Genomic DNA, 15913 nt, shown 5'->3' on the forward strand with positions numbered 1-15913 from the left:
GAACTTGAAAAAGAAGAATAAACAAAGCCCAAAGTTAGTAGAAAGAAGGAAATAATAATTATCAGAGCAGAAATAAATGGAAAAGAAAACAATAGAAAAAGATCAATGAGACTCAAAGCTGGTTTAGACTCATCAAGAAAAAAAGAGAGAGGATTCAAATAAATAAACAAAAAAAGACAGAGAAGCTACAACCAATTACACAGAAATTCAAATAATTTAATACAATAAAAAATTATATGCCAACAAATTGGACAACCTGAAAGAAATAGATAAATTTCTAGAAACACAGAATCTTCTGAGACTGATTCACAAAGATATTTAAGATCAATTACTGGTAACAAAATTGAATCAGTAACCAAACAAATCCCAACAAACTAAAGTCCAGAACCAGATGATTTCACAGGTCAATTCTAATGAACCTTTTAAATTTTTTTTTTTTCAACGTTTATTTATTTTTGGGACAGAGAGAGACAGAGCATGAACGGGGGAGGGGCAGAGAGAGAGGGAGACACAGAATCGGAAACAGGCTCCAGGCTCTGAGCCATCAGCCCAGAGCCTGACGCGGGGCTCGAACTCACGGACCGCGAGATCGTGACCTGGCTGAAGTCGGACGCTTAACCGACTGCGCCACCCAGGCGCCCCCCTAATGAACCTTTTAAAAAGAATTAATACCTTTCTTTCCAAACTGCTTAAAAAAAAAAAAAAAAAAAAAGAGCAAGGAATGTTTCCAAATGCATTCTATGAGACAACATTACTTTGATACCAAAACTAGACAAAGACACTACAATAAAAGAAAATTACAGACCAATATCCCAGATGATCATATATACAAAAACGTCAACAAGATATTACCAAACCAAATTCAACAACACATTAAATTAAAACTATTATTATAATGATCATAGGGATTCATTCCAAAGTTGCTAGGATGGTTCAATATACACAAATTGATCAATGTGATTTACAAAATTAAGATTAAAAACCAAATGATTAGGGCGCCTAGGTGTCTCAGTCGGTTGGTCTTTCAACTCTTAACGTCTGCTCAGGTCATTATCTCAAAGTCATGGGATTGAGCCCTGCATCAGGCTCTGTGTTGAGTGTGGAACGTGTTCAGGATTCTCTCTCTCCCATCTCTCTCTACGCCTCCCCCACTTGCATGCACGCGCGCGCCCTCTGTCTCTCTCTCTCAAAATAAATAAATAAGCATTTAAAAAAACACCACAATCATTTCAAGATTCAAGAAAAACATTTGACAAAATTAAACCCATTCTCAATAGAGTGGGTATAGAAGGAATACCTCAACGTAATAAAGGCTATATATACGACAAACCCTCTGCCAAATTCATACTCAGTGGTGAAAACTGAAAGCTTTTCCCCTAAGATCAGGAACAAGACAAGGATGTCCATTCTCATCACTTTTATCCAACATAGTACTGGAAGTCCTGGCCATAAAACCAGACAAAAAATAAATAAATAAAAGCTTTCCAAACTGGTAAGAAAAAGAAAACAGTGTCCATACTTGCAGATGGCATACTATGTACAGAAAACCTTAAAGACTCCACCAAAAAACTATTATATCTAATACATGAATTCAGTAAAACTTCAGAATACAAAATCAATATACAGAAATCCACTGCATTTCTATACACGGATTGCTATCAAATAGCAAAAAAACAGAAATATGTGTAACAATCCCATTTACAACTGCATCAAAGAGAATAAAATACTTAGGAATAAATTTAACCAAAGAGGTGAAAGACCTGTACTCTTAAAACTTTAACACATTGATGAAATAAAGTGAAGGATACACAAATAGAAAGGTTAACCATGGTCATGGATTAGAGAATTAATATTGGGTTTTTGGGGTTTTTTTTTTAATTTTTTTTTAACATTTATTTATTTTTGAGACAGAGAGAGAGCATGAACAGGGGAGGGTCAGAGAAAGAGGGAGACACAGAATCTGAAACAGGCTCCAGGCTATGAGCTGTCAGCACAGACCCCGACGCGGGGCTCGAACCCACGGACCACGAGATCATGACCTGAGCCGATGTCAGATGCTTAACCGACTGAGCCACCCAGGCGCCCCAAGAATTAATATTGTTAAAATGTACATGCTACTCAAAGCAATGTACAGATTCAATGCAGTCTCTATCATAATACCAACACTGTTTTTCAAACAAGTAGAACAAAAATATCCCAAAATTTGCATGGAACCACAAAAGACCCCAGATAGCCAAAGCAACCTTGATAAATAAGAACAAAGTTGGAGGTATCACAATTCCAGATTTCAAGATATACTAAAAGCTATCACAATCAAAACAGTATGGTATTGGCACAAAAACAGACACACATAGATCAATGGAACAAAGCCCAAAAATAAACACACACATCTACGGTCAATTAATCTGTGACAAAGAGGCAAGAATATGCAATCAGGAAAAAAGTCTCTTCAATAAATGGGACTAGGAAAACTGGACAGCTACATGCAAAAGAATAAAACTGAACCACTTTCTTATATCATACACAAAAATAAACTCAAAATGGATTAAAGACTTAAATCATAAAGCTCCTAAAAGAAAACATAGGCAGTAATCTCTTAGACATCAACCTTAGCAGTATTTTTCTGGATCTGTCTCCTAAGGCATTAAAACAAAAGCAAAAATAAACTATTCCAACTACACCAAAATAAAAGGCTTTTGCACAGCAGAGGGAACTGTCAACAAGACAAAAAGACAACCCGAATAAAAGAAAATACTGGTAAATAATATAACCAATAAGAGATTAATATCCAAAATATGTAAAGAACAGATACAACAAAACTCCCTAAAAAACAAATAATCCAATTAAAAAATGAGCAGAGAACATGAATAGACATTTTTCCAAAAGAAGACACAGAGATGGCCAATGGAACATGAAAAGATGCTCAACATCACTAATCATCAGGGAAACGCAAATCAAAACCACAATGATTTCACCTCACATCAGTCAGAATGGCTAGTATAAAAAGGCAAGTGTTGGCAAGGATGTGAAGAAAAGGGAACCATCCTGCACTGTTAGTAGGAATGTAAACTGGTGCAATTACTGTGGAAACAGGATAAAGGTTCCTCAAAACATTAAAAACAGAATTACCATAAATGATCCATTAATTCCGCTACTGGGTATTTGTCTTAAAAGTAAAGAAGCACTAATTTGTAAATACATATGCATCCTTATATGCAGCATTATTTACAATAGTTAAGACATGGAAGCAACCCAAGCGTACATCAATAGATGGATGGATAAAGGAGATATAGTACATATACAAAAGGGAATACCACTCAGCTATGAATCTTGCCATTCATGACAACAATGATGGACCTAGAGGGTATTATGCTAAGTGAAATAAGCCAGAAAAAGACAAATACCATATGATTTCATTTTTATGTGAAATCTAAATAACAAATGAGCAAACAAACAACAAAAAAGAAACAGACTTATAGAGAACTGATGGCTGCCAAAGGGGAAGGGTGGGGGGGGGCGGGGAATGGGTAAAATGCACAAAGGGGATTAAAGGGCACAGAGTTCCAATCGTAAAATAAGTAAGTCACAGGGATGAAAAGTGCAGCATAGGGAATCCATTCAATACTGTAATACACTTATTGTGGCGAGCATTTCATAACATATGTAATTGTTGAATGACTGTTATACATCTGAAACTAATGATATATTCTATGTCAATTACACAGCAATCAAAATTTTTAAAAAAGAAAAAAAGAAAAAGACATGTCTGAAAAGATACTAAGTCGTTAGTATGAAGTGCATGGGGGAGAGAAAGCTATTTCTCTTCAGGCACTTCAGTACTGTATGGATTGTTATATATATATATATATGTATCTGTTTTATATATATATATGTATCTTTTATATATATATATATATGCACATATATACTACTCCTATAATTGAAATTATTGTAATTAAGTTTTAAAAGTAAAATAAACAGCAATTAAGAAAAGAAAAGGGAGAAAATAGCAGACCAGATGATGTAAATTCTAGTTATTTTGTATTGCTGGGTCTCCAGCAACTGACCCAAAAACTGATGAATTTTATTCAAAGCCACAGATTCAAAAGTTCTGAAGGAGGAAACATTGGTACCTGAGGGATCAGTAGAGAAGGTATCCTGACCTGAAGACTCGCATGGCCACACTGTGCTAGTCAGTAGGACTGATACTTCTTAATGATGGTTAGCAGCACCTGTGAACATTGATCCTTATGTCTCTTTTTTTTTTTTTTTTTTTAATTTTTTTTTTTTTTTTTTCAACGTTTACTTATTTTTCAGACAGAGAGAGACAGAGCATGAACGGGGGAGGGGCAGAGAGAGAGGGAGACACAGAATCGGAAACAGGCTCCAGGCTCCGAGCCATCAGCCCAGAGCCTGACGCGGGGCTCGAACTCCCGGACCGCGAGATCGTGACCTGGCTGAAGTCGGACGCTTAACCGACTGCGCCACCCAGGCGCCCCGATCCTTATGTCTCTTGATGAGAGAGCCCCAAGACCTCTTTGCTCAGTAATGAATGCAAAAAGAACTAGCTATCTTGTGTAATATGAGGAAAATTAGCTCTGGAAAAGACGATCAGAGATCAAGAAATCTAATAACATTGGTGTTTTTCTGGTAGAGAGAGAAAGATATATATCCTACACAGCGGTATATTGCCACGCATGAGCCTAGGCAACTACAAAGTTGTGTGATGAAAAGGCAGTAAAAGAAGCAATACTTAAGGAAGAAAAGCCTTATACAATAGTAATCACAAAATTATTGAGATGTTTTACATTTTTTCATACTGACTTCTTGAAATCCACTTTTTTTTCGCACTTAAAATAATCTTAGGTTAAGTTAGCCACAGTGCTCATTAGCCACATTTGTCCAGTGACAATCTTATCAGACAATGAATCTCGAGAGAAAGAGCAGAATATATGAGAAGCTGGTCAGAATATAAACTGATACAAATGCCTGGAGAACAAATTTAAGATATAGATAACCGAAGGTCCAACAATCCCACTCATGGGAATGTAGCCAAGGAGTCTACACCAAACTGTTGGGAGAAGCAAGGATTAACAACCACCTTAGATGTTCATAATGTTCACAGAGTAAAGTCTTTGCATTCCCTGGCAGGAATGTAATAGTATTTCTGGCAGCTGCAGCAAGTATGCTTTATGTCCTCACATTCACTATATATGAAGACAGGTACATCACTCAGTCTCTTTCACGTGTAAACAAATGGTGACCAGTTGGTGGACTTATCTGGAAAGAAAAATAATGCAATGATGCTGGCCTCTATGCTTCTGAACCTCTTCATCTGCCCATCCTTCTAAGTCCAACCATGTAACACATCCACCACTGTTCTGTGAGCTCCAAATGTGACCTTACTTTGATGCAAATATTAGCAAATTTGCTGATATTAAAGTCCTAGTAATCACCAACTGACACAACTTACAGGTAAGAGAGGACACACCAAGAGGCATTTGTTTTCGAGTTCCCTAGGTCACTCAAACATATTACAGGAGAGAGGGGCACGGGCTCAGCCTCTGGGGCTTGATAGCTGCCCCCCTCTGATAGTCATTTTCCTGATCTCTAAAATCACTGTAAAACCTACCCAACAAGGCTGTTGTGAGGAAAAGGACTAATACCAGCCTGTAGCAAAAGGGGGAAAAAAAAAAGAAAAAAAAAAAGAAAAAAAAAAAACAACAGCAACAACGATAGCAGTTTACCTTTTCCCATAATGCCTGGACAATATTTTCTCTAGAAATCATCTATTTGCCTTTAATATTCAAACAAAATGGCAATAAAAGAAATATAAGTCAAAGGAACAATATGATAGCAATTTTAGACTTCCAGATTAACAAATATCATTTTAAATGTTTTTCTTCAAGTATGGAGAAGATTCAGTAAGAAAGGAATCACGTGACACCAGTGGTGGCAGTGTTAACTGCCTTATCGTCGCCAAAGAGAATCTGACACTGCAAGGTCCTTGTCCCCTCCTTCAGTAACATCAGTAGTGGTAAGCTTTCCTTGGGAAACAGTGAAAATACAATATATTTGCATCCAAAAATATTACTCATTTATAAGGAAAAAAAATGAAACCTAAATCCCTAATATGAGAAGAATGTGTATCCATGTATCCAAAAAATTAAGTAATATTTAAATTAATATTGAAAGAACATATCCATGTATCCAAAAAAATTAATACTCATTTTAATAATATTTAAGAAGAGTTTAATCATGTGAATAAATGTTATATAATCACCTGTTAAGATTGGGATACAGAACTATCATATAGAATAGAATATTAAGCATGTAAAAAGGCATAGAAAAAAGACTAATGGAGAAATTGCTTTTTGATTAAATTTGTTTAAACAAAAATCTATTTTAAATCCCTATTTGGATTTTCTGACTAAATATACACTTAATATAAAGGCAACATATCAAAAGTCTCCTAAGACTTAAGAACCAAAAATTTTGCTTCTACCCACAAACTTGTCAACTTTCTCATGTAAGCTAAAAAGGGCTAGCGGGCGTCCCTCTCTTCCAGGGATGTCAGAGGTATTCTCAGGGAATGCAGATCTCCACTAGGTGATTATTTTAAAAATAATTATTGGTAGAAGAGTTTCCTACTTATTGATTTTTTATTATTCTTTCAGTCTTCAGTTTGGTGTGTATGTATGTACTTATGTGCTTTTGGGTGCTGACAGATATGTGTGTGAGTGTGTGTGTGTATTTATAATTTTTAAAGAGTTAAGTAATCGTTTTTAAAGTAAAAGCAGGAAAAAAAAATTTAAAGTAAAAGCAGGATATGTGTTTGCCAAACTAAGAAACACAGTGCACGCCCATTAAGCTTACCAATACGATTGTATTTGATAGACAATGCAGAAGCCACCTCAGCTAGAGAACAAAGATCTGAAGGGATCCCAGTTACACCAGTGGGTCTTAATTGGCTCAAAAGGCCCATTTGTTGCCTGGTGACAAATATATGCTAGCTATTCCTACATCATTTAGGCCATGCATAATTATCTTACTAAGGAAGCAAAATTGCGACCCTAGAACTTCCTGAAACATGAGGAGACATGGTTTTAAGTTTTATTCCCGTAGTACAAAACTCCTTTTGAAAGGTATAGTAAAAACAGTAAGATAAACACCCACTATGAGTAATTATGAGTCCTTTTTTGCATTTGAACTGAAGTAGAATTATTAAAATTCACTAGGTAAGTGGATTTGTCAATTTAGGCTGTTTTTCTCAGGATGCTTCCAAATTCTCTAAGACTAGCTCTTCAGAAAGGCTTGCTGCTGCTTTTAAAATTAATAACATGTGTCCTGAGTTACCAGAAGTTAAAGCCTAGAAGCCTTTTTCCTTGCTATCAGAGGCTAATGGATTACAGTGTCATTTATACAAACTTGGCATCAAACAGTTAAACCTTGAAGCTTAGGCTGAAGCCTGGCTACACCCCAGGGCCCTCGGGCAGCCCTTGGCACAGCTCAGGTGTTGTGGCGGATGCTGTGCATGAGAAACAGGAAGGAACCTCAGAGACAGGTGTGTTTGAGGGCTGTGCGGGGGAGGGGGAAATACTCTCTGTAGCTCCATAACCCATATAACCAGCCCTTCTCACCACCAGAGGAACAGAACAGCAAAAGGGGAAGGCGGGGTGGTACCCACGGGAAAAGAGGTGCTGCCTCACAGTGATTAGGTACAGCGGAAGCAGAGGCTTATAATATGAAGTTAAATGTGCTTTATTAGAAAAATACATGGAAACAGTTGAATCCTTACTTAGAAATACCATTTATTTGCATTGCAGGCATAAAATCTGAGTATTTTCTGAGCGTGCCCTCTAAAACTAGAATGAAAGAGCAGAAAATATTAGGTAACAAGAAACAAATATCAAGCAGAGGGGAGAAAGCACAGAAATACGGCAACAATCAGGGAGAAGATGCTTTCCTAATCGCTCCTAACTGAAGGCAATGAGCAGAGATTAGCAGTTAAGAACTCTGGGACAGCACCACGACTTAAGCCTATAAATCGTATCTACAATTTTCTGGAAATATATGTGCACGTATGCACACACATATGCAAGCACAATGTGCCTTCTTTTCAACTAACTCCTTCTGCCAATCCTCTGAAGTCTTTTGGGGTAATAGTAATAGGGATACTTGAACAGTGATTAACTCAACTAACATCATTCACTCCCTTGATACTGGGTCAGCCAATGGACGTTACCTAAAGACCAGAGGGCACTAAGGCCTTACACTAACTGAAAACTTCATACGGATTAGCACAGTTAAGCTAAGCTAGGAGCCCTAGCCAACTGCTTTTGTTGGCTGAGATTTTTTTCTCCTCTGAAACATGATCTCCTCTGAAACATGTATATAGACACATTTGTACAAAGACACACACAAACACATACACACTCAAGTCCTCCCTCCACACTACAGTGTTTTGTTTTGTTTTTTTTTTAGCGTGCCCAAAATACATTTTAAATGCAGACATTATGTTTTGTTTTTAGTGATGCAATTTGTTTTATAAGTATTAAACTGCACTGTGTTGACACCTTAAGACTCCTCATTAAAGGGTACAATTCTGTAAGTCTATGAAATACAAAATTTTCTGCTTCATGAATACACAACCGAAAACAACTCTTCTAAATATATGGAAGAAATTTAAGGTTTGCTTTTTGTTTTGCTTTTGCATTGAATCCAAAACACTGCAAGTAATAATTATAGTTGTTACCATTCAGGAAGTGCTGAGGGAAACCAAATTTTATCTGCCTTTTCAGTGGATCTTAGTTAACTTTATTCATCACAGATAAAGAAGATAAAAACATGCTTAAATCTTTAGAAACAATACTTTCATATGGTGTTAATAATGTCAAAGCAACCTAAGTCTTTTAAAGGTAAAAGAATAAAAATTGTATATGGTTTATTCTTTTAAAAAACTTAACTTGAAAACAACACCAGAATCTCTAAAGCTTCTTTTGTGTAGTTGCTAAAATCTGTTCAATTTTTCCATTCCAATGAATCACAAAATCAAAGAGCACAGAAAAAAATAATCCTTAAGTATTTTTGATGTGTGTAAGACAATGAACAATTACCTAAAATTCAATGTCTAAATATTTATTAACCATCTGACACAGCAGCAAGCGTTTAATCCCTGTTACCCAAGATCCAAATATTCATTCCAATAGCCCTAACACATTACTAACGCTTATAGATTCATTCTTCTCTAACTGTTAGGTAGAAATTTGCCATCTGCTGTTAGGTCATTTACATTTGGAGAAAATGTCTTATCATCCCATAAAAAAAAATAAAAGTAAATAAAAACACAATTTCTTGACATCAGTTACTGAACCCCAGGTATCTTTTTTTTTTTTTTTTGGCACATTTCTTAAACAGTACTCTATTATATTTAAGCCAGATAACAGTCCCAAAGAGAATTATAAAAAGTCTAGACATAGTATGTTTGAATCAGTATTTTCTAATAAGCAATATTAACTTACACTAAGTTCTTAAGAATTTGGTAAAATGACAGACCTCATGTTGTTTTGGGATCTGCAAGGAACCAAAACTTTCTTTAAGGTAGGAGAGACAGAAGGGATTGGAGATAATGGGAATGGTAAATTAGAACCTTATTTGGCGTTAATGAGTGAAAACCGGATACGATTCCAAAGCTACAGGTCTTTAATTCATGAAGGAATGAGATAATTGTTATTTTAAATTGTCAACTTATTTCATCTTCTTACTTCTGGTGCATAGTCCAGAAAAATACAAATTATATGAAACTTTAGTAATAAACTAAGCATGTAATAAGTAATTCAAACTTCTTCTATGACATCACTATTAATATACCTTCTTTACTAGAAATGTTTTTGTTTATTTTTTGGAGGTTTTTTTTTTTTGTCTAGAAATTTGGTTACCAAAATATTTCACAATAAACATGATAGAGTCACATCTGTAAATAATATATAAATTGCTTACCTCAGTCAAGTGTGGCATAGGGTTAAATCCACAGAGATTACACACTTGATTCTTGCATTCGGTGCAAGTATTGAAGTTAGGAGGATCCTTAGAACCTATGTTGAGTTCAGTCTTGCAGAGAGGACAGGCTGATTCTGGTTTGGGAGTTTTCTCCAATTTGGGGGGAAGGACAGCCTTTTGAGGCTCAGCTGTTAGAGGTTTGCTATCCTTAACAGGCAGAGGCTTCTTTTCTGTTTCTGTTCTTTTTACTGTTGGAACTGGTTCAGATTTGGGTTCTAATTTTTCAACTACTGGAGCTTTTGCTTCCTTTTTCACAGGTACAACCTTTGCAGGTGCCGGTGGTACCTGACCTGTGGATTTGGGTGGCCCCTGAGAAGGAGGTGGCTGTGAAGGAGGAGGGCCCTGTTTTGTTGGGGCTCCAAGAGCACTCTGAGATTGAGACCCAGGCTGGCCTGCTGTGGAGATTAAATTTGATGCCTGGCTGAAGATTGATGCTCCAAACCCAAAGAGTTTTCCAGTCACAGTTTCTTGAGGAGTCGTGGGCTGCGATTTAGGGGCATCGGTAATACTTCCCAGATTCAGACTGAAACGTCTCGACTGCTCCTGAGGCTTTGGGGGCTGCTGAGCTGTGGGGGCAGTTGGGCCAGTGGGAGGTCGTGGGCCTGCGGGTGGAGGTGACCCTTTTGGCATCGGCTTGGCATCTGGCTTAGGACTCATTTTGGTTTGTGCTTTCTTGGGCTCTTCTCTCTTATGAACTGGATCAGCTTGTTTTTGACCTTTGCCCTCTGGGCTGGGCCCAGGATGTGAAATAATTTTTGAATCTGATGCAGGTCGGGGTATGACTTTAGAATCAAACGGGGTGACTTTTTCTCCCGTTGGTGGAAAACTCTGGGAGGGTTTGGCAGCGTCTGTTTTTAGAGGAGGGGCTATTATCTCTTGATCTTCCAACTGTACTTTGGGGCTTGGAATATCAGGTTGTGCTGCTACTGACGATGAAGACTCGACGTCTGTGGCTGGCTTTCCCGTCTTGGGCTGCTTTGGTTTATCATCAGCCACGGGGACCTCGGCCTGCTCAGAGGAAACCGAGGGCTCTTTGGGAGGGGCTGGCTTGGGCGAAGACTCCGCCACCGCTGGAGGTTGCCTGGCGGCAAGTGGGGGAGAGCCGTGAATGGTCGGTTGTTTCACTAGAGGTGGGGGCCTCTTAGACTCAGGTGCCTTCGAGATCTCCTGCTTGGGTACAGTATCCTTCTTTGGAGAAGTGTGTTGTGGCTGTGGGGATGGTTTGCTCACGGCAGATGCAGGACCAACAGGGGCAATCTTCGGTTTAGGCTGAGGTGATGAGGGAACTGGAGCCAGGTCACCTCCGAGAGCTCTTTTCATCTGACAGTTTAAACAGAGCCACTCTTTTATCTAGAAATAATATAAAATAACGGTCAGTGAGAGAGTAGCAATGTGAAAACACAAAAACATTTTTAAAAATGCATGGCACCATTTGACGCTATGTCGCTCATCATTTGAAACATAAAATATAGATCAAATTAGTTTACTTAGTTTATATTAAAATATTAACATGTTGAGGCGCCTGGGTGGCTGAGTAGGTTAAGCATCCGACTTGGGCTCAGGTCATGATCTCACGGCTAGTGAGTTCAAGATCCACATGGGCTCTGTGCTGACAGCTCAGAGCCTAGAGCCTGCTTCGGATTCTGTGTCTCCTTCTCTCTCTGCTCTTCCCTGCTCATGCTCTCTCCCTCTCTCTCAAAGGTAAATAAACATTAAAAAAATTAATAAAATTAAATATAAAATGTTAATTATACTGAAATATAATTAATGAACCTCAGAGACTTAAACACCGTATATTTTAAGGAAAATAAAAAGTAAACATAAAAATATTTTTTTTCTAATATTAATTTTGTTGTTCTTTGCCTTTGATTCACTGAAAGCATGTTTACCACTAGAAACAGAAAACACTGTATCAAAAAAGAAGAGTTATAACATAATAGATTCCATAAATCAGTTACATTAGATATTTTCTCTATTGATGGCTCACGAACAGTTTTCAGTTATACAACCCAGAGTATGCTTGTCAAATTATTAACACATTGCTAATTTCTTAAATTAGCAGAGCATTACATTCCCCTCCAAGGCAACATAATCAAATGTGTGAAAACAAAAATTATTAACCACACTGGGTTAGAAAGAAAACATTCTCTGTTAAGAAAATAAGGAAAAAATAATGGCATCCCTTCAAATTATCATAAATAATACCATGATTTTACAGAGGAAATATTTTTTCTTTAAAGTTTTATGAATATACTAGAAAGAGCAATGTAACTAAGCAATATATTGATTTAACCGGTGAGATACGTATACATGTGAAATATACATAACACACACACACACACACACACACACACACACACACACACAGCTTTAGGAGTAAGTTGATCTGCTCATTTCATGTCACATCAATTATGAAAAGGAGACGGTGAATTCAATACTTATTTCAGAATATAATTTAAAACTACCTATGTCTAACATTTACTTTTTTTTTTTAAGAACAAGAGAGAGTGCACTAGTGGGGGAGAGGGGCAGAGGGAGAGAGAGAATCTTAAGCTAAGGGCTCCGTGCTCAGCACGAAGCCCAACATGGGGCTGGACCAAGAGTCGGCCGCCCAACTGAGCCACCCAGGTGCCCCTTCACCTTTTTTTTTTAATTTCAAAATAATTTATGCTTATAATACAAAATTTTAAATATTTCCAAAATCATTTAGAATGTCAAATTCTATGTCATGTAATCTTTTCCACCCAAAGTAACCAGTGTTACCAGTTTGGCACTGAGGTTCTTTGTACAGAATTCTACATGGTTGAAAACTAAATATATGGAGCACTGATACCAGAAAAGTTTTCTATAGTACAAAAGTGTCAAGTGTTAGGCTGGCAAAAAACATACACTTTACCTGCAAAGAATTTTCTTTTGAAAAGAAATGGAACTAACTTTTCCCAAACTCTTAATTTTTTTTAAATTATTTCACAGTTCATATTGTTAAGCATTTAAAAAAATTTTAATGTTTATTTATTTTTGAGAGAAAGAGAGACAGAGCATGGGTGGGGGAGGGGCAGAGAGAGAGAGGGAGACAAAGAATCCAAAGTAGGTTCCAGTCTCCATGCTGTTAGCATAGAGCCCGACGTGAGACTTGAACTCTTGAGCCCTGAGATTACGACCTGAGCCGAAGCTAGACACTTAATCAACTGAGCCACAAGCACCCCTATTAAGTTTTCTAATAAAAAAAAAAATTAATTCAAAAAATTTTTAAAAATTTTACTGAATTTTTTCTTAATTATTAAAAAGGCTTTAAAATAAAAAGCACACAGAAGTTATTTAAACTCATTCGCCAGTATGAAAGGACTTATTTTGCAATCTCATGGTCAGGTAAACTTTTGTTTAGAGAAGATTAAAAAAGATTCTCAACTCTAACATCTTATTTCTGTTTAAAAGTGTGAATCATAAAGTAAAATTAAAATATTTGTTAAAAATATGTAGAAAGTAACAGAAGTAAAGAGAACATAGACCAACTTGCAGCATGAATGAGAATTGGTTTTCTTTTGGTGTACAATATTTTAAAGCATAAGTGTTAAACTTGTGAATTTTTTGTTTTTAAGGAATACAGAAAATAAATTGATGGAAATATTTACTAAAAACTTGTAAAAAAAATAGGTAGAAAGTACTTGAGCATTCATTACATTTGTTTTCAATATGGCAGTTGAATATCTACGTACTTTTATATTATCTTTATGTTTCTGTATGTTTGAAGCATCTCACATAATAACTTTTTATACATATAAATATTTGAATCCCAAAAGAGAAACAATTGCTACTTAAAAGGTAAGCTAGAATGTTAGGAAAGTTTCATTCGATTTTACCCCCTTCTTGATGGACAGAAATTCCTCCATAAATATGCATCTACCTACTTGACCATCTCCCCTACTCTCAATGACACTTGTGCTGTTCTATTGTTTATTTTTTCTCATTTGTCTTTTTCCACAGCCTTCACTGACACCAAAGCACCTTATAATCATGCAGTCAAACAAGATAAAAGAAACTATAATTAAAAGCATAATTTTTTACCTAGTCTCTCTCATTGATTTTTTTCTACAAAATATTATGAGATGTACATCCATAATAACCACCTGAAATCACAAACTCCTAGGGTTAGTGACTTGCATTATAGTTCAATTGCTCTTCTTCTTTTTGACAAGTGTTATGGCCAAAGTCGATGTAAAATTCATACACTTACTCATTTTTAATTTTTTTAAGTAAGCTCTACTTTAGCCCAACATGGGGCTTAAACTCATAACTCTGAGATTGAGTCTCATGCTCTACTAACTGAGCCAGCCAGGACACCCCACCTATTAATTTCTTTATTCAAGTATTTATCGGGTAACTTCTACTTGGCCTATGGCACTGAATAAAAGAGAAAAAATCTCTAGTCTCCTGGAGGCTGGATTACAGAAGAAAAATCAGATAAGAAACAAGTTAACATGTAATATAACTTCAAGGTTATTACAGGTATATATTAAGTGTCATCAGATATAGTATCAGATACTATATCTGATGATACTGTAATGACTCCTTTTTTCCTTTCATCCTGCTAGGAAACTTCCTAGTTTCCTTCCACTCTCCCCCTTGAACACTTCCTTGGATTCATTTGTTTTTTTCAGCAAAATATTCAGTCTCTGTGCAACGTGAACGTTGGAGTTTCACACATAGCTAGCCAGTAGGCTCTCATTCCACCTTGAACCACTGCAAAATTAGTACACTACCATAGCATATCAAATGCATAATTTATATTAAAACTTGGAAACATTCTATATTGCCCTTATTCCAAAATCAAATGTGTCCTTCTAGTTTATGAATGCATATGACTCTTGTTTCCACATAAGGACACAAAGGAGAGTCAGGAAGAAAGGTAGAAAACCCAAGTCACCTCTTCTCTTTTTCTCTTAATACACCCTTTTTTTTTGAGAGATTCCACGGTCCCAACTTTTATTCTTTTAATGACCATATTTTCTTCACTTGGATAAACAACACATAAAAAACATTTTGACGCCTCCATGTTCCTCCTCGCCACTAGAATACAGGTTAAAATCATTGTAGAGATCACAGTATGAAAAGCTTTTTATCCTCTTAGGATTTTTTTAGAAAGAGCCTCCTTTATATTTAATTCTACTGGCCAAATCCATTGAAAATAGAAATGATTTGCATCTCAGCGCTTAATCTAGTCCTGGAAACAGTGGCATTTCCAACTCCCTGATCAACTGAAAAACAAAAACAAAAGCAAACCTCCCATACACTGAGAAAATGAAAAAGTCCACAACCCGCCCCCCGCTGCCCCCCACCTCCAGCATCACAAACCACCTTTAACTTTTCTGTGGGCAGTGTCTTTCACGATGCACACAGAGAAATAACAGTGCCTTTGGCCTCTCAGTCCTTGGCATTATAAATCCCATAGTATTTGCACTGCATTCTCCATTATTCAAGTGTGTCTACGCTGCTTATGAAAGGTACTTTCCCATTCATCTTTGCACGTTTCCAAAGCCACTGTCCCTCACTTGGCCTTTGTGATTGCTCAGGTACTTTACACCCTCACAAAAACATAACCCAGGCAAAAAGAACAACCACAGAAGGGGGTGACTCTAACTACTTCCCTTCACACCTCGATGCCTCTCCCAAAACTGTGAAATAAAGTTAATCTTTTGCAAGAAATTGAAAGTATCTCATTTCCTTAATGTTATCATGCTAGCACTTATATCATCCTTCTATTTCCGAATCTTTATCCCCTAAAAAGATGGTAAGCAACGAATGGTAAGGACTTTCTATCTAGGAGTCTTTCTATCGACCCCCGGGGGTCTAACTA

At 36.7% G+C, this 15913-nt stretch overlaps 1 protein-coding gene across 2 annotated transcripts in view; it reads right to left on the reverse strand.

The window, feature by feature from the left end:
• Positions 1 to 15913, reverse strand: part of PCLO (piccolo presynaptic cytomatrix protein) — a 423639-nt gene that overhangs the window by 384320 nt on the left and 23406 nt on the right. For both annotated transcript variants that reach the window (XM_047849897.1, XM_047849896.1), the window contains exon 3: positions 10000 to 11409. In XM_047849897.1, the coding sequence (XP_047705853.1) occupies positions 10000 to 11409 (1410 nt within the window). The remainder of the gene's footprint in view (positions 1 to 9999; positions 11410 to 15913) is intronic.

This window comes from Prionailurus viverrinus, chromosome A2 (genome assembly GCF_022837055.1).
Source record: "Prionailurus viverrinus isolate Anna chromosome A2, UM_Priviv_1.0, whole genome shotgun sequence".
NCBI classification, from domain to species: domain Eukaryota; kingdom Metazoa; phylum Chordata; class Mammalia; order Carnivora; family Felidae; genus Prionailurus; species Prionailurus viverrinus.